Below are 24,767 nucleotides of genomic sequence, written 5' to 3' on the forward strand. Positions count from 1 at the left end.
TCGTTGTTTTTAAAGTACAAAGGAAGTCCCACAGTGGCTTTGGTTCATGGTTACTTGATTTCAAATATACATTGACATTACACAGTTGGGGAGCTTGAGTTTGAATGCGGGGACAACAAATCACCCTGTAAACATGAGAGGGCTTCTATAGCTGCAGCAGCGCGAGGACGCCTGAGCGTATGTCAAGTTTCTTACATTTCCGGGTCCTATGACTTATCAGGTGGTTACTGAGCAGGAGGAGGAGGATAAGGATAATTGAAAGGGGAGAGACAAATGTAATTTCTGTTTAATCTGGCCCTGAGCCCCCTGATCAGCCCAGTCCTACAGCAGCTCTCACAGGAAGCATACATGAGCGAGAAAGCAGAAGCTGCCAGAGTTTAGAGAAAAGTTGTCGGTGTGTGTGTGTTTGTGTCAGCATGGCCGGGGGCTCGGTGTTTGAGTGTAAGGAGCACTTGTTCAAAGTGCTGGTCATCGGGGAATTAGGCGTCGGGAAAACGAGCATCATCAAACGCTACGTGCACCAGCTCTTTTCGCAGCACTACAGGGCGACGATCGGGGTCGACTTTGCTCTTAAAGTGATCAACTGGGACAGCAAAACGCTGGTCAGGTTACAGCTGTGGGACATCGCAGGTAAGGAAACGCTAATTCACTTCAGTCACGTGACACTTAGTGCTTTAAACTGAATCAGATGCTTTCACTATCAATGGATGACAATCTCAATTTCTCTGTGTGGCACGGGGAAGTTTCACTTTCACAGATAGCAAAATATGACGAAATTCAACATTTCAGTTTTAATATTCATACTGAAATATAGACATTATGTACAGAAGTAAGTAGCCTACCACACGTTCAGTTAGGCAGGAGGAATTTCCAACAGAAAATACCGATTGATCATGTCTGCTCGTCCCCTTTATGATATAATTCAGAGGAATGTAGGTCACGTTGTTATTACCGACAGAGCGCCACCCCCTTCCCTGAACTCACCATCATATTCTTGTTATATTTTCTCTAGAGATTAATTTGTTGTTTGCTAAGTGACTTAACTGCTCCTCATCGTTATTCCATGCTGTTGTTCATGTTGCAATGTCACTGTAATGTTCCCCAAAAGTCCTTCTGCCATGTGATCCTTTTTATTCATGGGAGGATTTCAATAAACTTGGGTAAACTCCCTCTGAGCTTCTAAACTTGGCACACACAGCAACCTGTGAATTCCAGCAGCTTGAGTAAGCAAGCCCAGAGAAATCAGAGCAGTGTAAATAAAGTTTCACACTTGCAGGCTGTTTCAAACTCTCACTGTTTGTTCATCTTCAGGCACCAAAATATCACATTGCAAACAGAAAGTGTCTGAGAATGGCTTGCTGGAAAGGACAGGTGAGAGAGGAAGTGAGAAGCAATAAAACCAACAAACACAATAACTGTCTTTTACACTTCCGTTTTGACCAATGCAGGCTTTCCTGAATGAGGGATGTGATGGGAGGGTGAAGGGTCTCTGTGACATCCTAGCCTCTTTTCTTTCATGTTATTCTTAGAGTATCCTCATAGCCTAAAATACAACTAACATTCGTGCTTGGGAAATTGCTTAGTCAGATATACTGTAAATCACAAGGTCAATTTATGGTTGGTATTTTTACGTTTGGTTTAATGAGATCACATGGCTTCAGGGCCTGTGTGTGCTGTTGCTGGTAACGAGTCCAAGGGTTGTCTCTTTTTGCATGCAGTTGCTGTAATTTTAAATAGCAAATATGTTATTTAAAAAGTGACAGTTAACAAATGCCATTTGTATTATCTGTTCTGTCTAATCCCAGACTAAACAGTATTGATCTCACATGTGCAGAAGGAAAGTAGGAGTAGTTAATCATTCTCTGAGAAGGTGGCATTCGAGGAGAGGAGTGTGGATAAAGGACTGACTGTGTGTGTATTATGTACTCAGTTAAAGAATGAATTGTAAGGACTATGAGATGTCAGAGAATACTGAAGAGTGGTCATCAAGATATACCACTACTGAAAGTGACATATTTAAACTGCTTGTTTTGTCTGATCCAGATTCCAAAAATATTTAGTTTACTATCATAAAATATGCATAAAACAAGCACATATTCACAGTTGACAACACAATAAATGTCAGATCGCTCTTAAAGCCTTGCAACTGTAATTCAGCTCACGTTTTGTTTCCAGCTGCAGGCTTGTAGTGGACATAATATTTGTTTTGACAGGATGATAAAATTACTACTTATGATGACGTCGGCTGTCATTAAGGTTGGACTTTATGCTCTCACCTATTTGTCTATTTAATATTTCCTCAAGTTGAATTGCAACTGAAGGATTTAAAATACAATGGATCCTTCACTGTACCTTCTGACTCTCAGTCATGGGTTTCCAGAGATGATGCGCACGACAGAGCTTGAGTAAACCATAAACTATTCAAGATGGTTGAAAATCACCATGTGCAAGTGATTTAGCACCACATGCAACACAGAGAATAGGGATTGTTTCCTAGTACATGCTGTTCTTAGGCATGGCCCAGTTATAGCTTGTGATCTGGCTTTGCTGTAGAATCTTGAACTGCTGCCTGTCAAGATTTTTGTATTTTGAAGAGTCAGCTGCTCAATGTCACATCCACTGTGTACATACAGTATGTGAGCTCTGATTTAAGGAAATGTAAACATATTTTCAATTATTTTTTTAATTTAGACCTGTCCATTTAATATTTGTTCATGTTGTGCAAATACAAATAAAATAGCCCTTTTTTAGATTTACTCAATTCATACTTCCCAACGTCACCGTGGCTTTTCTTCTCCCTCAATCAAACAAACCTCATGTGCTGAGACTGATCAGGACACATGTTTTTATTTTTATTCCATTGCTAACAGCAGTGACGGAAAGGGGGTGGACAGTTGGTTTGTGTGTGTGGTGGGGGGGGGTCATTGCAGACTGATTGGCAGAGTGGGCTCTTCCCCACCCCCCCCAGCACAGGCTCAGTGTGGAGGGGCATCTGTGATTGAGTGCCAGGGAAGGCCGTCAGACAGCACTCGATCAGAGGATCTGTGAGGGTAAATAAAATAAAACACACAAACACACACTTAGGCTGATATCATCCATCGAGACAAAGGGAACACGCTAGCACATATTGGGTGAAAACACTGATACTAGAAGTACGTTTGAGGAAAAATGACACAGATAGTCAATTACAATTTATCGCACCTCAACAAGGTCTGGCCAGCAGACTCCGAGGATGAAATAAGTATCAAATCGTTGGTGTGAAAGAGCTCGAGGTATATTTTCCGAGTCATTAAGACCAGTCATTAAGCCATTTAATGGTGCAGAAAAGGAGGAGGAATTATCTTCTGGGCAACGCTGAGGGCAACTTCAGAGTAGGGTTGTCTTTTAGCAACCCTACTAATGATTACAGTCTGGGAGGAATGACAGTAATCAGAGGCTTGTACGTGAGGTGGACAACATGGAAGTCAGTGTAAAGCTAGAAGAGCTCCCACCCCTTTTCACCCGGAATTGCTACTCTCTGCTTGATTTGTCAAAGACTGTGGACAGGATGATTACCAATAGTCAAAGTGTTAAAATAGCCTGCACCTTGTAGGACTGAACCTACTAGCCGGAGGATGCATGTTATACAGTGTTGTTTGTAGCCTTTATTTAACCTGGTGAAAGCCCCTTGAGATCAAAAGATCTCTTTTTCAAGGGTGACCTGCAGGACATTAGTTACAACATAAAAACAACAGAACGACAATAAGGATGACATACAACATAATGTACAGGGTACAGTTTACAAACTCTATTTACAGTGACAGGTACCATGAGTATCAAACAGCATGTCACCCAGCCGAGTTTTAAAATGATGCAGGGGAACCAAAGTGCTCAGTTTTAAACATGTTTGCAGACTGTTCCAAGTTAGTGGAGCTGCACAACTAAAAGCTTTCTTCCCTAAGACAGTCCTAGCACTTGGCACATTTAATTAAATAACATCATGAGATCTCAGGCAATAAGTACTTTCAATTTGTCGAGAGATCAGAGAGCAGATATAAAAAGGTAGTTTACCCAACATGGCTTTGTAAATGAACATGTACCAATGACTGAGCCTCCGTACAGTTAGTGAAGGCAAACCTGCCCTGGCATACAGGGTACAGTGATGAGTAAGTGCTTTACAGTTATTAACAAATCTCAGAGCACTGTGATAGGCGGCATCTAACTTTTCCAGGCAATGGGCAGGTGCATTCATATAGCATACATATATGATGTATGCAGGGGTTTCCATCACAGTGCTAACCCGCTGTACTGTCAGGAACATGTGATTTTACATTGACCCCTCCAACTACTCTCTTTTCTCCTTAAAAATGTCATTTTCCACCAGGATTATGTTTTATTAATTGTTGTCCTTACCTTCTGTCTTTGGATTTTGTGTGTAAGGTTAAGCTGTATGAAACAATTACATTTATCATCAATACATCTGTAGATTATTTCCTCTAAAAATAATTTTGTCTTTATTAATATATCTAAACCAATTTTTGATCTTTGTAGCCTTTATTTAACCAGGTGAAAGCCTCTTGAGATCTCTTTTTCAAGGGTCATCTGCAAAATTTAAAAAAGTGACTAATTAGTTTTGATTGTTGATCGTCTAACAGAATAAACAACTCAACCACTAAGTAACACTTTATTGCTGCCGAGCAATTAATCCCCATTTAGCAATCACAACTTTAAAGATCCCATGTCATGGCCATCTCTATCATAATTCCATTGTTGAGGTATACTAAAATAGATTCATACTGTGCAATTTTCCAAACTAACATTGGTTTCTGATAATCAGAAACCAATGTTAGTTTGGAAAATTGCACAGTATGAATCTATTTTAGTATACCTCAACAATGGAATTATGATAGAGATGGCCATGACATGGGATCNTCTCCGTCATTTTGGGGATGAATCGACCTGGGTTAGGCTGCACGGTTGCTTCCCTCTGGATAGGAGAGGCTGCTGTTAGGCATTTTTGGACCTCCACATGGAGAAGCGCATTCTGTTTCTGCTGCTCCTGTATCATCTGCCGTTGCAGAGTCTGCTGCTCAGTAGAAATACGCACCAACTCCCTTAGTACATCCTCCATCATGGAAACTAACCCTAACTTTTTTTTTATACAAAGGCTAACGTAGCCAGGCCGCTAACCGACTTACCAGCTTACAAAATGTTTCCTCAAGCTGGGAGTCTCCTGCTCCCTCCATGTGCCACACACAACTGAGCAACTCTGTGTGCTTTGTCTCCCTTGAGGGAGTGATTAGCACCAGGTGTGAGGTATCCACACCTGTTCCCAATACTGTTAATTGGAAGCGGGTGGAGCCACCTATTGGGAATGTAGGTGCCTCCCACTACTCTGCCTCTCAGTTTCTTTACAGTGTGATAAGCAACTCAAAGGTATAGTATGAGCTCATGTTATTTTCTTTGAAGAACATCACTGTGGTGTTAGCTTAAAGGTTTACTATATGGATTTTCAGCCTGAACCTGTCATTCTAATGTGAGGAGGATATCTACTCTTTGCTTGAACTGCAGCCTGTATTTCTTTTTGAATACTGAATCTCCATAAGAGGGCATAGACATATTGTTGGTATAATAGTTCCTCCATCTTGTTGGCTCAGCAGATGTGGAAGGTAGAGACAGTCCAGTGGTTGAAAATGATGAACCAAAAAACGAGTACAGTTTTCTGGGTTACAAAAACATCTCCTCTGTGCTAATTGTTAGCATTAACCAGAATAATGAAAATCATAATTCTTCTTATGCCAAACAGCTGCCATTATATCATGCTAGTAGTACACAAGCAAAACACTCAACACCAACCATTAATATTTTACAGAACAGAAATTGGAATTTCGTGGCCACAATGTAGGTATAATTGCACTTTTGTCAATTTAAATGGTAGCAGATGTTGGAAATAGAAGTGTGTGTGTGTGTGTGTGTGTGTGTGTGTGTGTGTGTGTGTGTGTGTGTGTGTGTGTGTGTGTGTGTGTGGGACTGCAGACCCACGTGCCACGAATCAATCCGTAACACAAACATGTACAGCTCCTGAACGTGTTGATGGATTCCCCAGACACACACTAACAGCAGCTAGCCTGCTGAGCTACAGAGAATAACACCACCCAGCTCCACTCCTAAACACTGTTGCCCCATTGAAGTTCCATCACTGACAAGCCGGGATTCTCCACTCCTCTCCTCCTCCTTTATTATAAATCTGCTTGTGTCTCAATAGTTTCTCCCAAAGTGTGACTTTCCGTACTGCTGTAGACAGATGGAAATTTTTCTTTCTTTGCTACAGTAGATTCTATAAAATGGTATATTTGACAGGAAGAATTCACTGCTTGTCAAACTGCGTGATTGCCACAGCCTTTGTTTTTATAAACTATCAGATATTAGATAGTCCCACTTTGGTGGGATAGCAGCAAAGAAAGATTATCAACGGCATTAACATTTATGTAAGTCACTTATCTATGGATTTAGGAAGTGATGCAGAGGACAGAGGTACAAGAGTGGATCAGAACAATCAGAACCTTACCTTAAAGGACGGATTTCTGGGATCCAGCCAGTGAGGGTTTGGATAAAGCTGAACTCACCCATCTCCCTGCTGGCCTCTGACGTTACACTGGGAATCAAATACACAAAAAACTGTAAAGAAAAGACAAACTCGAGACTTCCTATAGTGGCATTGAAACAGTTCTAAAATGAAACCTTTGATGTTATGGTTTCAATGTGATATCACAAACATGTTTCCCACTAAATTGCGTTAACTAATGACAATGAAACAAAAATGATTAGCACTTCCTCTTGTTTTACGTCTTGATTTTAGCATCATGTTTAGTACTAACACCAGAGAAGAAAACAAGGTAACATTTTAAACAAGATGTTTGTGACAATAATCCATAACAAAGAATGCCAAAACAATAGGATGTTCAAATTGACTCTTGTTACAAAATAATTGATTAACATCATTTTACCATTTAAGGCACAATTCAAAGCTCATATAGGTCAACAAGTAAAAAGTGTTTGGTGTTATCATAACCAGCCTGTACTTTTTCTGCCGTCTGTTTGACTGTTTGTCAAAGGGACAGGCTGATCTTATATTCTTCATTTTGAAATGTGTCGTATGTGTAACGCAATTTATAATTGAAGTCGATTTAACCAATTCTCTGGTGTGTGTGAGTGTGTATTCTCAGTTGAAACAGATGCCTGCAGCAGCTCTAATTGGCCCTCTTGGGATCCTGTGGCCAACCGGTCCAGTCCACAGTCATGATAAAAGAGAAAGTGAAATCAATACAACTAGATGAGTAATGCCAAAGCCCATAACCACTACAAAAAAAATCTTAAAAAGCTGCTCGACACAAAAGTGATGGAGCCTTTAAACGAATCTTTTTGATGAAAAAAAGACTACATCCTTTCATATGAGCCCCAGCAGTTTGGGACTATTTCAGTACGAAGAACTTTCACTATGGTTCATAAATAATTTGCAAGGAAAAAGACTCCTTTGTTTCCTGTCTTGGATAAAACATTTATGTCTCGACCTTTTGTGAACACTGGAACAGCCACCTTTACACACGCCATGCTGCCCCATCACAGACACACATAACGCCTGTCTGTCACCGAACTCAAGACAGCCCCAAGGCAGAGAGTAGGTCACATTATTACATGTACAGCACTTTGGCTCGACCAAAAATCGTTTATAAATGTGCTATATAAATAAAACTTGATTTGATTTGACATTTGGCAACTCAGCAAAACACACTTTAAGGGGTTCTAGTGCAAGTGTACGAGCTTTAAGTAGTTTATTTTACTTCATCAGGTGTTAAAATGTCAGCTTTTTTTAAATGTCCCCAATAGTTCAGCATGAAACATTAGGTATCTTTTACACTGTGATCTTGAATACTTTTTGAATCTGATTTGATCTGGCAGGGTCAAAATGTTAAAAATAATAATTAAAAAGAAATCACAGTAAGTTCAATATCCTACCTTAATTTTGTTCATTGCAAATGACTCTAATGCAATTGGGTAATGGTACCATCCTTAACACTGCTTTACTTAGTTAGGTTAGTGTAAAGTGTAAAAATAGTATAATGGGTAAATATGCATAGTGCATTTTTAAGGTGGTCTAATTTGAGTTAGGGTGCATAGTTTGAATAAACTTGGAATAAGCTGGAGTCTGTTCCTCAGCCCTCTTACTTTAAGACTATTAGAAGTGTTTCTCAACTCCTTGAGGCAGTACTGAGACGCTTAAGTAGTTTCTGCTGGAATGTACGGTAACTCACTTTGTGTTGGCCACCTTAATGAGAGCCTTAGCCAACAACATTGGCCACAGCTCTGACTGACAGGTGGAGGCTGGGAGAAGCAAGTTGTTTTCTTCATCAAATGGCATTGAATCATCTACTGTTATCTTCCTCCAACAACCCTGAAAAGAAGGAAAGAACAAACAGTGAGTGAGGACGTGTAATCAAAGCAAATGAACTAAATCATTCAACATTTGATTTTTTTTTAAGTTCCTTAGAGTGGCACAATTAGACAGCTGAGTTCCAGAACATCTTAAAAGAGGCATCATCTCACAGTATATTTGTAAAGCTGATCGAATTGTGCTTTTTGCACTGATATTTGAGCTGCTGTACGTTCACGTTTGGAAATGAGAGCTTCTCCGACCAGAATGGAGCAATGCCTTCAGGCCTATACTGAAATGGCACTGACATCGGCTGATTAGTTATCAGCTGTTAAATCATATGCTCATTGATGCCTCTTCTTGCTGATCATCAGCTGACTAGTAACATCCAATAAAATGGGTATCAGTGTGTTAGGCAGCTTTCATAACCTTACAAATCTCACCTTGATTCTGCTGATACCTTCATGACAACACAGGCAGCACCATCAACCAATGATCTAATGCTCTCGTACATTAACAGGTTTCAATTCATCTGTACTGAAGTGTTTTATGTTAATTGTTCAAATTAACTTCATAATAATTTACAGTGAATTCCTTGACCCTAAATATTTCTGACTGAAAAAATTCTTCATGCTAGGGAAAGAACTCGTTTAAACAGTCCGTACATTGTGGATAGGAAAACAACTGCATTTAAAGGAAATAAGAGGAACTGATGGGATTGGCCTAGACTGATACCAGCCCCTGACATATTCACTGCCGAGGTCATTTCTTGGATTTCTCCTCCATTTCTAAATGTGCCACAGGTGTCACTCAGATCACATTTTTCATCAAAGCGCAATGGGTAACTCGTGACCTCAAAATCTCTGATCCGAGGACATTTCCACACCTCTCCTAGCATCAGCTACCTTGCATCCTGTTTGGTGTCAAGGATTATTACATGCTGCCTGTGGTGTGGTCTGTTTACTGGCCGTCTGGGGGAGTTTCACACTGCTTGTAAGAAAAAGCAGGTCATAGTCTGACTGACTGATCACAGCTGTGCCTCTCCTTACAACTCAGTGTGCCCTAACATAACTGTATACAGAGTGGGCGAGCAGACTTTATTTCTTGCTTGTTCTTCTACTTTCTTGTCAAACCATCGCCCCGAGGAAGAGCTGGATGTGTTCGGAGACGGGGTAGAATGCAGTGTGAAAGGACAAGTAAGAGGAGAGAGGAAGAAGAGGCGGAAAGGAGAGACGGAGCTGAGGGGCTGAACAAAAACGGGGAGAGAAAATGGGAATGGAATGTAATGGGTATTCACAGCGGCATGAAGGAGAAGAAAAGACTGGTGTGAATTGGAACAATAAGGAATCATATGAGCGGTAGATAAGAGAGTAGCCTATGAGCAATAACATGAGGGGAAGCAGGAAGGGTGAATGGGGGCTGGGTGCTGCTTAATGCCATCTCAACAACCATCTGTTAGCGTGCTATGGTTGGCACGGGGACTGCTGCCTACAACCGTGTCATGCTTGTTTGTCAAGGCAAGAGTCACAGTGCTACAGAACACCATCAATTTGAGCCCTCTCTTCTTTTTTCACTTCCTCACTGACCCAAATTGTTGTGCTGGAAGAAGTTTCCTTTCTGAAATGACACAATGATTTAGTGTCCACTACTTACAGATCTGTGGCAAGCAACACACATACTGAAACAACCAGACCAACAATATCAAGATGTATCCCAATGCAATGATGGTCTTTGATCAAAAGGGAAACACCAGAAAACATCTTAACACTTAAATAACAGCTATTTGAATGACATAAAGCCCTACCATGGTTGTGCCTGCTCTCATGATCTTACTTGGCGTGGATACTCAATTTTGAACATGCCTTCTATGAAGCAAGCTGACTCCTGTCAACCTTATCTACTCGTCAGGCAATATGAAGCCCGTCCACTTTTTTTTTGGCACAGTAGTGAGACTGATTGATCTGAGCTCTGAGTGGATAAGGATTTCTGTGTGTGTGTGTGTGTGTGTGTGTGCGCGCGCACGCGTGCGTGTGTGTGTGCATGCGTGCGTGCGTGCGTGTGTGTCAGGCTCACCATCCAGTAGAGTCTGACCAGGTATTTTCCATAGATGTTGTAGAGTGGCACATGACCTCTGCCCACCTTACACAGCGAGTAGATGGGATCCCAAGGTCTCCAAATATCTTGTGTTGTATCTGAATTGTTATGCAGCGTCCAAACAATATATATCTCACTGATAATCCACCTCATCAGCTAAAAGTAGAGTAGAGAAGGAAGAGAAACATTATCATGAGTTAACCGGCTATCAACCTTTAAATCTCTTTCAATATCATTCACAAAATCAATAGGGCATTGCATTACCCAAGTGTAATTCACTCTGTCGTTCAAACGTCACCCTGTCTGACATCTGAATTACACTATTCAAGTGCTGATCAATACTGGTTACTGAAAAGTCAGTGCAATGCTTTATAGAAAAGAAGAAATAACAATTGAAAACAAACCTCACTGCAAATCAGATGATCCTTTGGGGAGATCAGTTCAAAGTTCATTGGATTCTCAACAACTGTGATACCCTAAAATAGAAGATTGCAATGTATAATATAAAAATTAAATAAAGACGACTTTCACAGCCAGATGACTGACAGAAAAGCTTTATGCACTCAGAATATTTTACAGTGTGCGGTTGTATTTCTACACATCATAACTAGTCATTATAAATACACACATTTGCCATCTTGCGCCATCTGTTTATAATGGACATGAATATGTAACCCACTTAACACTTCTCTCCTCCTCAAAAGGTCCTCAACAGGTCTAACCTCACCATGATACTCCCAAGACTGTGTCTGCAATGAATATTTCAATATGAAGTTAATATATTCTACCATTACTAATTAAAACGGATTAAATGGGTCAGATGGTGGGGAGAGAGATCAGCTGAAGGTCAATTAAGGTTGTGTTCCCTCGAGACGTCACAGCAACTCTAAGTGGGAACCAAACTTGAAAGTATTTCCGTCAATAACACAGCTCTGTAAATAAGGACCGGTATAGACTAATGAAGAGAGTTTCACAGAAGAGCCTCGCTTGCGTCTGCACAGCTGATTGCTTTTGTGTTTATCCCGTGTTCCTCTTGTATGAAATTAATGAAATGCTTTCGGCATCTTGAGTGGAAAGGCAGCTTTTGACCTGGCAAGGACTAAATGTAAAAGCAGGACGTTTGCAAAAATAGCTTAATACTGCACTGAGAGAGGGGGAACAGAACATCGGAGTGATTAAATTAAAACTATATTGGAGGTGACTACAGAGAAGATACCCTTAACTACATTTCACTTTGCCAATACAGCTAATGGCTGCAACAAACAGCTAGAGTAATTCCCCTGACATGTTTTATTAGAAAACTAATACTTACTGCAAGTATATGTAGTCTATTTGTCATTATTATCAACAAAAAGGGGGACATAAATGACAAGTGACTTTAAAACAGGTTATTTTGTATACATATACTGTACATTTAATTTCCAGTGGTATCAGAAAATTGAAGCCCTAGCTAAATTGAAACCATTAAGTAATATGAAAGAAGCGCAATTGGTTTTTCATGCGAGTTGGAAAATTCTAACAGGGGGGTGATATTAACTGGCCCTTTGAGTATAATGTTAAAAAGTAATCACATTTTGATTTTATTTTTTTTAAGAATTTATTTTTTGGGCCAGAGTGCCTTTATTCCAGAGAGGGTGTTAAATTGAGAGATAGAGTGGAAGACATTGCCTGAGAACTTTGGCGGGCTCGGGTTTCGAACCCACCTACTAGCTACTGTAGTGACAACTCCTGTCATTGATTGCATCTCTGCGTGAATGATTAGATCATTTCACCTAAATTAAATCACATTAAATTATGTTGATGGTTAAATTAGCTTCACATGTAGGTCTACTGAGTTCTGAACTTGCCATTTAGATCTATAAAGGCCTTGGGGCTATGTTGTTTGATTTAATTAAACACAATATATGCACTCCACTATGCTGTTGTAGTATTTACTGCATCTGAAGCTCTTAATATGATTGCTCATATTTCAAGCCATCTTTTTCCCGGCCCCTTGCTTTGGATCATTTTCATCAACCGGCCCCCATTCCAAACTACAGTAATTGAATAGCCCTGGTGTATACCTTCATGACCAATATGCTTTCTCCTGTTTATTATTGTTTCCTATTTTAACCACTAGATTCAATATACTAAAACAGACCTTCTAAGCGTATGTTTATCATTATACAGTGCAATAGAATACCTGTCATAGTTTTGGACAGGTACTACACATGATGTTACCTTGACAATAAACTCTGTAGGACGTTTCCAGGAGTGCACTCTCACAGATGGAGGCAGGGATATTTTTCCCTCAGGATCTTCAAATAATGGCTAAAGAAAAAGCAAAAAAAGTTAATTTGATAGGGAAACACAACAAAAACAAAGAATAAAGATACATTTAGTTGTATAGTGAAATAAAACACTTTTTTATAGTACACTGAACAGTACACCAATATATCAATATACAAATCAACAATTGTATACTCCAGATTTACAGCATTGGGACTCTTGTTCGAGTTTCCATCAGATCCTTTACTTGAGTCCCATTTCTCCAGGTTGACTTCTGAGTCATTCCACTCGGGCCAAATGGGAAACCTGCATCTCCAAACACCTCCAAGGCTCTCAGAGGAAGTTGCTCCTACGGACGATGCTCTGAAATAATGACACATAACTATTAATTAAATGTGTTCGCTTGTATTTTTCTTTTTGTCAATATTTAGCAAAACATTTAGCCAGTACTGTACCAGACATTCAGTCCAGTACAACCCTGTTTAGTGACTTCTCTTCTAAAGTGATGATTACTTACTTCAGGTTTTGAGGTACAGAAACACATTGGCTCAAAGTAACAAACTACACATACTCAAGTACTGAACTTTGGGACCATTTTAGGTAATTTAGATACTTGTACTTTTGTTGAGTATTTCAATTGTTAGCTTCTTTGTACTTCAGTAAATCATGTACTTTTACACTACATGTATTTAATATCTTTAGTTACTTTGCAGATTTGGATTAATGATGTGAAATTAAATCAACACACATAAGACTTTTGTTACACCTTCAGTAACATTCACAAGCTACCCTGCAGTAAAATAAAGTAAGTAACTTTGGTGCACCTTTACCAGCTTTGATAACACTCTAATGCATCAATAATTATAATCAAAACATACTGTTTATTATTCTGAATTTAAAGCTAATACTTTTGTATTTTTATTTGAGTAACATTTGGAATTCAGGACTTTTACTTGAAACGAGTATTCCTACACTATACTTTTACTGAATCACAGGAAGTACTTCTCCCACCTCTGCGGAAACAGATAGATAGTACATATTTGTGAACCATTCATAAAACCATAAATTCAGCCACAGTTAATAAAGTATGGTGTCTCGATTAGTACATACTGAATGCTAACGTTAGCTTAGTTGTTTGCTGATATGCTGCTAACGCTAATGTTAATGCTAACAACAGCTGGTCTTAATTAACGCCCGATTGCTAACACTATCCGAACTCACTCAGTCGGTCGTTCGGATAAAGAGACTTTACTGGAGGTCTCCTTTTTCTTGAGTGGTGCCTTGGACATTGCCCTTGGTAAAATAAACCTGCAAGCAAATGTACAAAGAATCAAAAACTCAGGTAGCTTGCCGGGGGTACATTTGTTTGGTTATGTCTCTGCTCTTCAAAGTTTCTCGTTGCTCAGCAACGGAGCCTTAAGGTGGGCGGGGTCTGCATCACTTGCTACTATAGTGAGGGATAGGCAGATTTTCCATAACAACTCATCTATTTACAAAGCAGCAAAGAAGCCTAATCATTAAAAAGCTGGCCATATTGTCCTTTGTATAAACTGACACAATAAAACAATAGATTGAAACTGAAACCATCCAGAATATCGCCTCAGTTAACTTGACTCAGTAGCCTACCTCCCTCGAACCATCTTGATAAAAGTGTAACATTAAAAGCGTCACAAAGGTTGCATCTTCATGAATACCATGGCATTGAATAGCATTGTTTTTGCATTAAATTAACAGATCATAGCGTAAAACCACACAATTGTAGCACCTCCTACACAGTAACATACATACATTCATAGATTAAAACCAATACATCTGTATTATGTCAAGGTTTTATCTTTTTCTATGAAACGTTTTATTGATTTCATGCAGATTGAAGAATTGGCATTTAATTAGAGTTCCTGTAATTTAATACACCACAATACTGATACTCCTCCACTGCATTCCTGCTTCACAAACAGTTGTGTGTGTGGATGAGAGAGTAAAAGCCATAGTGGTGAAGACATTGTCTGATGACTATCACACACTGTTTCTTAAGTGAAATCACATGGTCCTGTCTCCCTCTCTCTCAGGCACGCACAGACATGTGCAGAGTCTGAGTCATACATTTCACAAATACAACTTCATCTGTTGCACTGTGTGTCTTCAAGGGTAACTTAAAACCATGTTGTACGCGTTGTGATCTTGTTTTTCACATGCACAACTCTATAAATTGTGGCCATTAATGCTTACAGTAAAGTGCTGGATGATATAACATCTAGACTTGTGAGTCTTATTCTAGCCATTGACTTTACCATTTGCTATTAATCTGTGCTTTTCATTAGGTAACCAAAACGTAGGCCTGCTTTCAAAGATCAAATGATGTTGCCATCTCACTCTGAAGAGTTGCAGAATTTCTACTCGATCATGGTTTATATATATGCCACACCACACTAAGCCACACGTGGTGCAACTTATTTATTCATTTTCGTTCACAGAAGATTATATGATTAAATGTACACTATATTATTTGGTGAATGTTGAGCAAGAGCAAAACTGCTCCAGTTTTTTGTACATGGACAAAAATAAAATAAAACAGTGGATGAACTCATTTAAATATATTACACAAATAGATGTGAACAGACTATCGCCGGTAGACAACAATATTTTAAAATGTTTATTCTATTTTGGTCTTTTATATTTAAAGTATTTTTACATACACACTTTATCTCAACACAGTGTTTAAAAAGTATTTCAGGTTTTTAATCTGAACACTTTAATGTACCAGAAAGTGAAGTCCTCCATTACATTCTGTTTTTCTGATATTTCATTTGACAGTTGCATGACAATGTATGACCCAACAATAAAAAGAAAAAAACATGCAGTAAATCTAAATGTTTATGCTGGTGAAAAGACCGTGTCTCATATAGTACCACAATTAGATTATTATACTGTATTGTCTTTGTAAAAGTTTGAGTAAACAACAAAGTGTTCTGCTCTAATTAACATCGCTGATTTTTTTACAGAAATTATTAAATCAAGCCAACAATTAATTAAATATGAGATACAACCACTCTTTGATAATGCTTAACCGTGCATTTTGTCTGCTTTCTTTTTCATACAGTAGTAGAACAGCTGGAAACACAAACATACGTGTGCCACGAGCACAAAAGGGACTTGTCTCACAGAAAAATATTGAATGACAATGATACCGACAGTGAAAAACCAAAGAGACAAAAATCGAGAGGCTACAGGTGGTTTTGTAGTTTGTTTTTTGTGAGTTTTGCTCAGTTTGAGCCCCTTTCAAGCATGGTATAGTCCAGGGCTTCAGAGGCTATCAGGGCAACTGGAGGAGTAGCAGGGTCCAAGTGTGGAGGGCTGGGTAGGATTTAAAGTTGGTGGTGGAATAAACCATTAGGGAAATATGCAGTGAGATAAACACAATAATAAAGAAGTGGTGGTTTAGGAGTGTCAACAAAGAAGGAAACAGCCCTACAGAGACAGTGACAAGATTAAGATAAAATTGGGCTTCTATTCTGGCCTAGTGAAAACAACTATGGGTGTGCAGGGCAAACGGGCATCAGTGCAGAGAGGAGAAGATCCTGGAGCTTTGGAGACCCATTAATTGATATTCCTCAGAGAGGCTGCAGTAGAGGGCTGAGAGCCACAGGCCGGGTGCCGGGTCAGACCCTGCCAAAGGAGGCGGATGGCTAATATGAATGGATTTAGTGTCAGCAGCAGCCAGACTTGCTCTCAGCAGCCACAGTCTCCTGGTCCAGTTTGATCCGGTCTCCATTGCTCTCCTCGTATGGCAAACCTTTGTCGTTAGCCAAGATATTCTCAACCAGGAAACGTGCTGCCTCGTCCACGTTGATGTTGTCCTAGAAAAAAGGTAAAAACAGAATATCAGAGTTGTTGTACAAAAATCCATCTGCAGAGTGACAATCAGACCTTGGTGCATGTCTTTGCTTGCATCTTTAAATATTTGTTTTGTAAGTCAACTCAACCCCTCTCCATTAAACAGCCTGTTAAAGCAACAGTTTGGAGACAGGGACTATTACCAGAGATCTGAGGCTGACAGGGACGAGTTACAAACAGCCATTTACTTGTGTCCTTCACACTGTGGCCAAAAGCTGTCATCCCATGGGTTGAAGAGTTAATGAATATTAATGGCCTTTCTCCAGGCTCTGTAGCAACACAAATGTTTACAAAGAGGCCTGGTCATCTTGGGTAAGGCAAACAGAGTTGTTTTTTAGAGATTACGTTTGCAATGAAAATCTAATTCCTTTTTGTTCATTTCATTTCAAACCTTTATTTAACCAGGTGGTCCCATTGAGATCATCGATCTCTTTTTCAAGGGAGACCTGCAGCAAGTAGGTTACAACATGAAACATAAAACAACAGAAAACAATAAAGGACATCCTACTTACAGGGCCACATTTACATACCTATCGGCATTGTTGTACAAAATAATAACATCTCTGACAAAGAGAAATGTGGTATATTATTTGTCCAAATGTACTGTTAAAATCTCTCTGTTGTAGTGTTTAATTAATTGGAAGTGCGCACAATCACATGATTGTGTCTAGTTAACGTTTAAGTAATGTTTTTATGATTGTTCAATGAGTAGAGGGCGTGCTCCAATCAGAACAAGGGGCCCCTCACAATTAGAGGGACTAAGTTGTTGATTACATAAAAGGCTGATTAGGACCAGAGGAAATTAACAGCCTCTCAGCATTTGACAACGTTTTAAAAACGATGTGTTTTGCTTCTTAAACTGAAACAAAGTTTGGTACTCATTGAGAGAATTATAATCAGAGTTTGTTGTATGTCTAGTTTATAGCCAACGTGACAGGCATACAAAAGAACAACACTTCATTGCACTCACAGAAAAGCTTTGCACTGATCACACACACTAACACACTTCACATGACACAGCACGTGACATGGCTGCACAGCCTAAGGTTATCTGGAATGAGTTAACTAAGTTTACCCTGGCTGCCAAAATATTCCTCTTTGCCATACCACGTCTCCCAAAGCAGATTTAAAAAAATTACACAAATGTAATGGGAAACGTGGGAGGGGGGTTTCCCAGGACTCTCATCGTTAAGAAAATGATCAATTGGCTGGCTGTGATTTTAGCCCTTGTCAGAAACAACTGCATCTTTCATAGGACGTCATTTATAAATGAACATGACACGGCAAACCCAGAGTGCTGGCAGCCTTTTGTTCATGTCAGCCTCGTGCTCTCACTCAGTTACCTGCTGAGGAGTCTCGTATTATAGCATAGAGTTTGCACCTCAGAAAAAACAAGACTTACAGCTGTGGAAGGTAGGTCAGTAGATTTTCTCAAGTATTGTGCGCTGTTTTTGGTACTTTTCCCGACATCATGGAATGGAAATATTGTACCTTGCACTCTATATCATTTGTTTAAAAGGTGAAGTTACTACTTACTTTACACATGTACTTTTTATATACAAAACCAGATTAAAAACATGATACTTTTTTACATATGAAAATACCAAACAGTATATTAAAGAACTGCTTTACACAAATTATAATCCTACAATACAAATATTTACTTTTCTTAGGTAAAATGTTGCATGCAGGGCCTCAACACTACTACTCTTACTCTACTCAAAATGATCTCTCTTGACCAAATACTGGTCACAAAAAGACAGAGTTACAAAAATATAATTTAAACACAATAACATTAAAACTGTAATATCATGACCGAAGTTGAAGAGAAACACAACCTAACATTATCGGTCAGGGGTCCAAAAAAAAAAAAAAGGGGTCAAAGCTCTGGGCTGCAACATCAATCACCGTCATGCGATACCAGTGGTCCAACAAATCTTTTCCCTGGTTGGAAAGATAAATGTCTGTAGACGTTGCACATGTTGGCAGCAGAACAAAAACGTATACCATTTGCCATTATATAACACTGACATTTGGATCAAAACATTTACAATTGTTAAAACCTGTTGAGAGAATGCCTAAGTCTTAACAAAAAACAAATCACAACATATAACTATTTCACGAATGCCTCAGAAGTGAATAAGCCATTCAGTAAAATGGCAAAGTGTCTAGACCAAAAATATCCAGTCTCATCTGAGTTTGACTTGGCTGTGTATTTCAAAAGCTCTCATCAAATCCGATTTTCCGCAAACTCGAGTCACGTTCATGCGTGAAATAAGATTTTAAGACATTACTAGTCATGTTTGGACCATGACCCAGGAAGCTTTAAAAGGAAATGTATATCCCCAGTGTGAAAGATATTTTTGCCAGTATTAATCCCTGCTTTGGTAATTCCATGCTGCTGAATTGTAGAGTAACCACAAATAAAACGTAGAGAAAAATCAGAGAGCATGTTCATGAAAAAAGCCTGTTAAACAGATATAAATAGAAATACATCTAAGAGCACATAGACCTGTTTTACGCAAATGTGTAATGGCTTCTGCGTCTAATGTATTGATCCCTCACCTTTGCTGAGGTTTCAAACCAGCCCAGGAAGCCGGTCTCTTTGCAGAAATTGTCCATTAGGGTTGTATTGTTGGAGCTGTCGTTCTTCTGGTCGCATTTATTGGCGAGCAGAACTGAGGGGATGGGGCTGCCATTAGCCAGCTTCACCTTGCTGTCCAGGTCGTGCTTCCACTTAGACACCGCCTCAAACGTGGAGCCCCTTGTCACATCGAACACCACGAATGCCCCCACAGCCTCTTTGTAGTACACTCGCGTCATGTTCCCAAATCGCTCCTGACCTGGAGGACAGAAAGAGAACACAGTGAAACATTTGCATTTTTACAAAGCCGCTGAAAGCAATATGAGTAATAGGTTGTTGGATTTAAAGGATGAAACCAGGATGTCTAGGCCTGAGATTGTCATGCAAGTAATTCAGTCTCATTTCTTTCTCCATTTTGTCCATTGATAGAGATGAGGGCCTAATCGACTCAGAGAATGGAAAAAGTAATCTGCTGTAATGATAAACCCTTTCTCTGTACTCATATTCCAAAAAATCTAAGAAGATAGTTCACAAAAGGAAAAGCATATTTGTATTTGGTGTCACTATTAATCTGAGAAAGACTCTTCTTAAACACAACCGGACCAGTGTTTTTTACTTCTTTTAAAACTACCAATGTCTGTCACACTACCTCTTTGTGCATTTAACTCTTTGTGAATCCCACATCATAGAAATGAGGCTACAGATATATACACTGAACAAATATATCCACTGTAGATTTTAATAATGTTGCTCATAACAAATACAAACAACAAGATGTTCCATACTTAAGTAAGCAGTAGTACTTTATCTTAACCCTTAAGAGGAAACAGACTCTTGAAGTGGCGAAAACAAGTCCAAGCCGAGCTGTCGAACGTAACTTTTACTCGGACCACATCACTTCACCTTAGCACAAGTGTGCGCTGATGCGTGCAGCACAGCATCTCATTGGAGGAAGTGAATCTATGATCAGCGAACAGTATTTATTTTAATACTATGCTGACATCAAGTCGCACTTTGAAGCCTATCTGATCAAAACTAAATCTGTGACGTAAACTGCCTGGATCGCAAATACAAATGGAAAATATGATTAGATACAGTAGAAGGTTGTTTTTATGCTGGGAGCTCATAGTTTAAATAACAAATTACATTATGTTTCAGACCACATAAAGCAAAAGCAGTTGTATAATAAAAGTTGGGGGATTATGGTTGTTTTTCTCTTTTTTGATGACAGCAGTGTTTTTTTCTTTAGATAAAATAAAATGTCTCATACACACATGAGAGCTTGCGTAAGCTTCAATATATGCTTCCTATTTTTGAGTTTTTCAGTTCTGTTTATGATGGTGATTCATCATAACATATGACCTGCACAAAATGCTGATTTTAAGAACAACTATAAATATATGTCTCTTTCGGTTATCTGATACACACACAACTCAGATTTTTTACTTGAAATCAGGCTACAATCATTTGTTTAGGTTTAATAGAGGGCTATTGCTTCTTTAGATTGGCTCACGTATTGTGTCTTTTAAGCACCTGCTCATTTCACTTAGATGTAGTCTCAGCAAACGCATCAGGCTTCCAATGACTTTAGGTAACATTTGACTGATTTAGCACATATTATTGCTACACTGCTCCAATTTAGGAAAGCCTAGAAGGCAAGTGTAATTGTACTGTGCATTAGGAAGTCAGCCTCCACCAGAGTCAAGTTACAAAATAGAAAAGGAACCTAAGATTGAGGAACTGCAAGCAAAGCTTCTCTCAGCATACTTTCACTTTACTGAGGGTACTTACCCAACGACACGAGGAACTGGAGTTGTGTGGCGCAATGCGGGTGTGAGCAAGAGAGTGAATACACTGTGGGGCCCACAGGCCTGACGGTAATTGCTCATAATTGAGAGTCTAATTTTAGCTGATATAACCCCAGGTGAAATCACCAGAGACATGACACAGTGGGATAAAGAGCTGATAGACTGGAATAAGGCTTTTATTTCCAGGCCTTTTGTAGCTCATACATCCACAATATAAAAAGGAAAAAATTGCTTAATAATTTACCAGGCTGCTGTCTCATCTTGTTTTAATTATTTTGCAAGGTCTGACTGAGCCCAACGTTAAGCCAAAACGGAGTAACTGAACAATTTTGAGCACAGAGGCAAAGAATGCAATAAACTATGTTGTATTCAATTAAATGAACTCCTTTCACCAATGAACAAAGCCAGTGATCAGACCCATTATTATTTCATAACATCCAAAAAAGGACTTTTGTGCTAAGCTGAAAAAAATGGAGGTACAATGGCTAAAAAGTATTCTTACATTGCACAGCACACTCTTTTTTGCAAAGTAGTAAGTGAATGATGAGAATAAGTATACTCATTCATTTATACCAGGAGTAAAGCACCAACTGTTCGCTGAAGAGGCCCTGGACATCATGTCATTGTCCACATTCAACACTTCACTTGATTTTCTGACATGGCCAGTCCTTTTCCTGGGTCTATTTGCAGACACAGGAGGTTGGGGGCTTAACTTCTCCTTGGAGAGAACCGCCTGGATGGAATAGACTCATATGGGGTGATTATATCAATCAATACCTCCAATGTGATTGGCACAGATATACACCTGACTGTTGCATGGTGTAATGAGTTATTTGGGGTATTGATATGTGGCTGTGGTATACATTAAATGACAGCAAATCCCAAGGTGCCTGAACTTTAACTTTTTTGATAATCATCCATCTCCATTGACTGAAGCCAGTCCTGTTTTGGAAAAACAACCAAATAAGAACATTCTACATCACTCCTGATAGCTTCTTGCAAAGCACGATAAATCTGAACTTTACTTTAAATGAACTACAGTGCACATGATTTTGGTCAAGAATGGAGGTCTACGGCACGGAGGATTAAGCTTTATCAGGCTTTTGATACACAGCCAATTCCCTTCAATGTCGGTTTTGGTCATTCCTTTAGATTTGTTTAGAAAAAAGAAATATACTGTATATTACGAGTGCTGCAACTACTGTTTATTTGTATTTCTGATTATTTTATCTACTAATGAAATACTTAATTCCAACAAAAAAATCCTCATCATTTCCCAAAGACTTAAAAAATTGGTTCTTCAGATGTCTTGTTTTATCCTACCAACCATTTAAAAAAAAAATTCTGTTTCCTCAAATTCTCAAATGTAAGAAGCTGGAACCAGACCACCAAACACTGATATTCAACGAAGCAATAACATTTAAATAAAGGATAGATAACATTATACTGAAAGTATTAATGGCTGACATTTGCTGCTCACCCTAACAGCAGAAAACACAAGAATCAAAAGAGCTGTGTGAACAATTGAGTATTTACTCTCTGAATGCCACAGAGGCGCATGAGACTGCCAGAGAGAAGAACAAAGACTTGTGCTGCTGCCTCAAACGCTCAACATGCCTGCAAACTAAAGAAATGTGCGTCTGAATCTATCCAGGAGAAACGGCGAACTATTGAGAAATCCCAAAGGGTTCAAGCGAGGTCATTTCAGTTGCGTCCACCACACTAATGAACACTGGTGCATGGCCAAAGGTACAGTTTGGTATTCTGGGTATGGACCTGGGATATCTTCAGAAATCTGCCGTTAATGCCTCAGTTTCAGCCACTGTATCATATCGGTTTGTGTGGGAGACATAGAAATAAAAGTCTCATCATTATCCATAGCCCTAGCAACCCCACTTCCCTCTACGGTCGCACATATTTCTATCCTGTGGGTGGGTTACCATAGAAACTGTCCAAGCCAGACACGGCAGTAGCAACAGCAGCAGTCTCCGTCTGTTGATGGGAGGCAACTGGCTGTAAAACTTAACCACACGCCCTCCCAGCAACTATATTACCCAAACTACACAGGGTCCAGTCATTAAGGTAGTCTTCAGCACGAGCTTCTCAGGACAGACCGTGAACATCACATGACTGGCACTTTCAAATTCCACAGAGCAGCATGTGAGAGGTGACTTACTCCAGCTTACCAAGGCCTCAAGCAACAAACAAAGTCTGAATTCAGGGGAAATCCTCAACCTACAAGTCGTGTGACTATCGTTTTCCTCTACCTTTAACTAAAGGGTTAATGGGGGCCGATTAATATAAAGCCTTGGCACAATGTTGCAGGAATTAAGCTGAAAATACTAACATTTGTTGTAGATTCATTACATGTGATTCATTTAAACCACAGGCCAGGAATTGTTTCATGTTTTTCATTATTTCTGGTTATATTCAACTGTAGGATACAGAAAAGTGAAAAACAAAACTACATATTCTACATAATTACTACGAAAACTATAAAAAAAAATACCAGATAATGACAGAGCTGTGTAAATGATCAACTTACCAGAGATATCAGAGATATTCTCAAGTGTAAGTGGAGTGACAAAGGAAATGTTCAGCAAAGACTGTTACTTTTTACACTAAGGAGCTCCTTATTGCACATTGTTGGTGTGGAGCATTCACTGCTCATTCAACATTGGTGCATTTTTTCTACACGGTGTGCTTGAAAAGGCCTCAAGGTCACATTCAGTCTTTAAAAAGGTCCCATGTTGTGCTTTTCCTGTTATTACCCGTCCCCTTGTGGGTTATGAAGGTTTTTATGCATGTAAACGGTCTGCAGAGTCAACAACCCTGAAAGTACACCCTGTAACGAGTAAAACTCTAACACAGAAAATACCTCCCCAAAACGCCTCGTTGGAGATTTCTCATTTTCCATTGTTTACTTCATGGGTATCGCTACATAGGGATACCCAGTAGCCACGCCCAGAGCTACAATATGGCCACACCCTCTGCCAGCCCTTCACGAAAAAAAGCTTCCCAAACCTTTCAGCGATTCTTGCCGGATATGTACAGCGTAGGGCAGTGGTTCCCAATCTAAAATCTAAATCAAAGATCGCACGGGGGGCGCCAGGCCTCAGATGATTTGAGGCCAAATATCATATTTAGACCTTTTTTTTTTCTTACATATAATTGTAAGGCAATACATGATTGTCACTAAAAGTCTTGTCTCTACATTACAATAAATTAATTTTAATAAAAATTCAAGTTAGTATTAAAGGCGTAAAAAGAAAGAAATGTATAATTCTTTCTTTAATAGAAATGTTTCTTCTGCCCGTAAAGTGTCCAATCCAGGCTTGTCTGGATAAGCGCATTTTTAAAAACAGTCATTGTCCATGCCGGTTTCAGTTGGATTATTTGTCACAGTTGCTCCAATCAGATCAGACTCCTCCATTTTGTAGATTATTTACGACTTTTGAATCCACATAAACACATTACTTTGAGCATGTGTTTTAAACAGTTTAATCCCTTTGTGAATTGTTTCCACTTCCGCACCGTCCTTTAATTTCTTCATACAGCGGGAATCTAAATGAATGAATCCTGAGTCATCAAACCATCAAAGTCACTCCAATAGTGCTCCTTAATTACGCTTTCATCCTCCTTTAACAAAATACTTCACATTTATCCAGTTTGTGACAGTAGTTGTAGCATTTTTGAGACTTTTAAACTG

General features: G+C 39.2%; 2 protein-coding genes across 3 annotated transcripts; both read right to left on the reverse strand.

The window, feature by feature from the left end:
• Nucleotides 1-4,911: 4,911 nt before the first annotated feature.
• Nucleotides 4,912-14,125, reverse strand: LOC104954516 (androglobin-like). Of its 2 annotated transcripts, XM_010781629.1 has the most exons (8): nucleotides 13,994-14,125; nucleotides 12,979-13,135; nucleotides 12,725-12,814; nucleotides 10,909-10,980; nucleotides 10,484-10,660; nucleotides 8,292-8,431; nucleotides 6,548-6,634; nucleotides 4,912-4,966 (listed from the first exon to the last, which is right to left on the reverse strand). In XM_010781629.1, exons 1-8 carry the CDS (start codon nucleotides 14,059-14,061, stop codon nucleotides 4,918-4,920), a joined length of 840 nt encoding a protein of 279 aa, XP_010779931.1. In that variant the 5' UTR covers nucleotides 14,062-14,125; the 3' UTR covers nucleotides 4,912-4,917. The 2 variants fall into 2 exon arrangements, with proteins under 2 accessions (XP_010779931.1, XP_010779932.1); XM_010781630.1 differs by lacking the exon at nucleotides 13,994-14,125 and having other exon boundaries at nucleotides 13,020-13,129.
• Nucleotides 14,126-15,211: 1,086 nt separating this feature from the next.
• rab32a (RAB32a, member RAS oncogene family) lies at nucleotides 15,212-19,519 on the reverse strand (the record flags this gene model as incomplete). Its single annotated transcript, XM_010781633.1, has 2 exons — nucleotides 15,212-16,629; nucleotides 19,232-19,519. Coding segments are annotated over 2 exons (438 nt in total), but the record flags the coding sequence as incomplete, so codon positions are not given.
• Between the last annotated feature and the right edge of the window lie 5,248 nt (nucleotides 19,520-24,767).

This window comes from Notothenia coriiceps, unplaced genomic scaffold (genome assembly GCF_000735185.1).
Source record: "Notothenia coriiceps isolate Sejong01 unplaced genomic scaffold, NC01 NC01_scaffold00023456, whole genome shotgun sequence".
NCBI classification, from domain to species: Eukaryota; Metazoa; Chordata; class Actinopteri; order Perciformes; family Nototheniidae; genus Notothenia; species Notothenia coriiceps.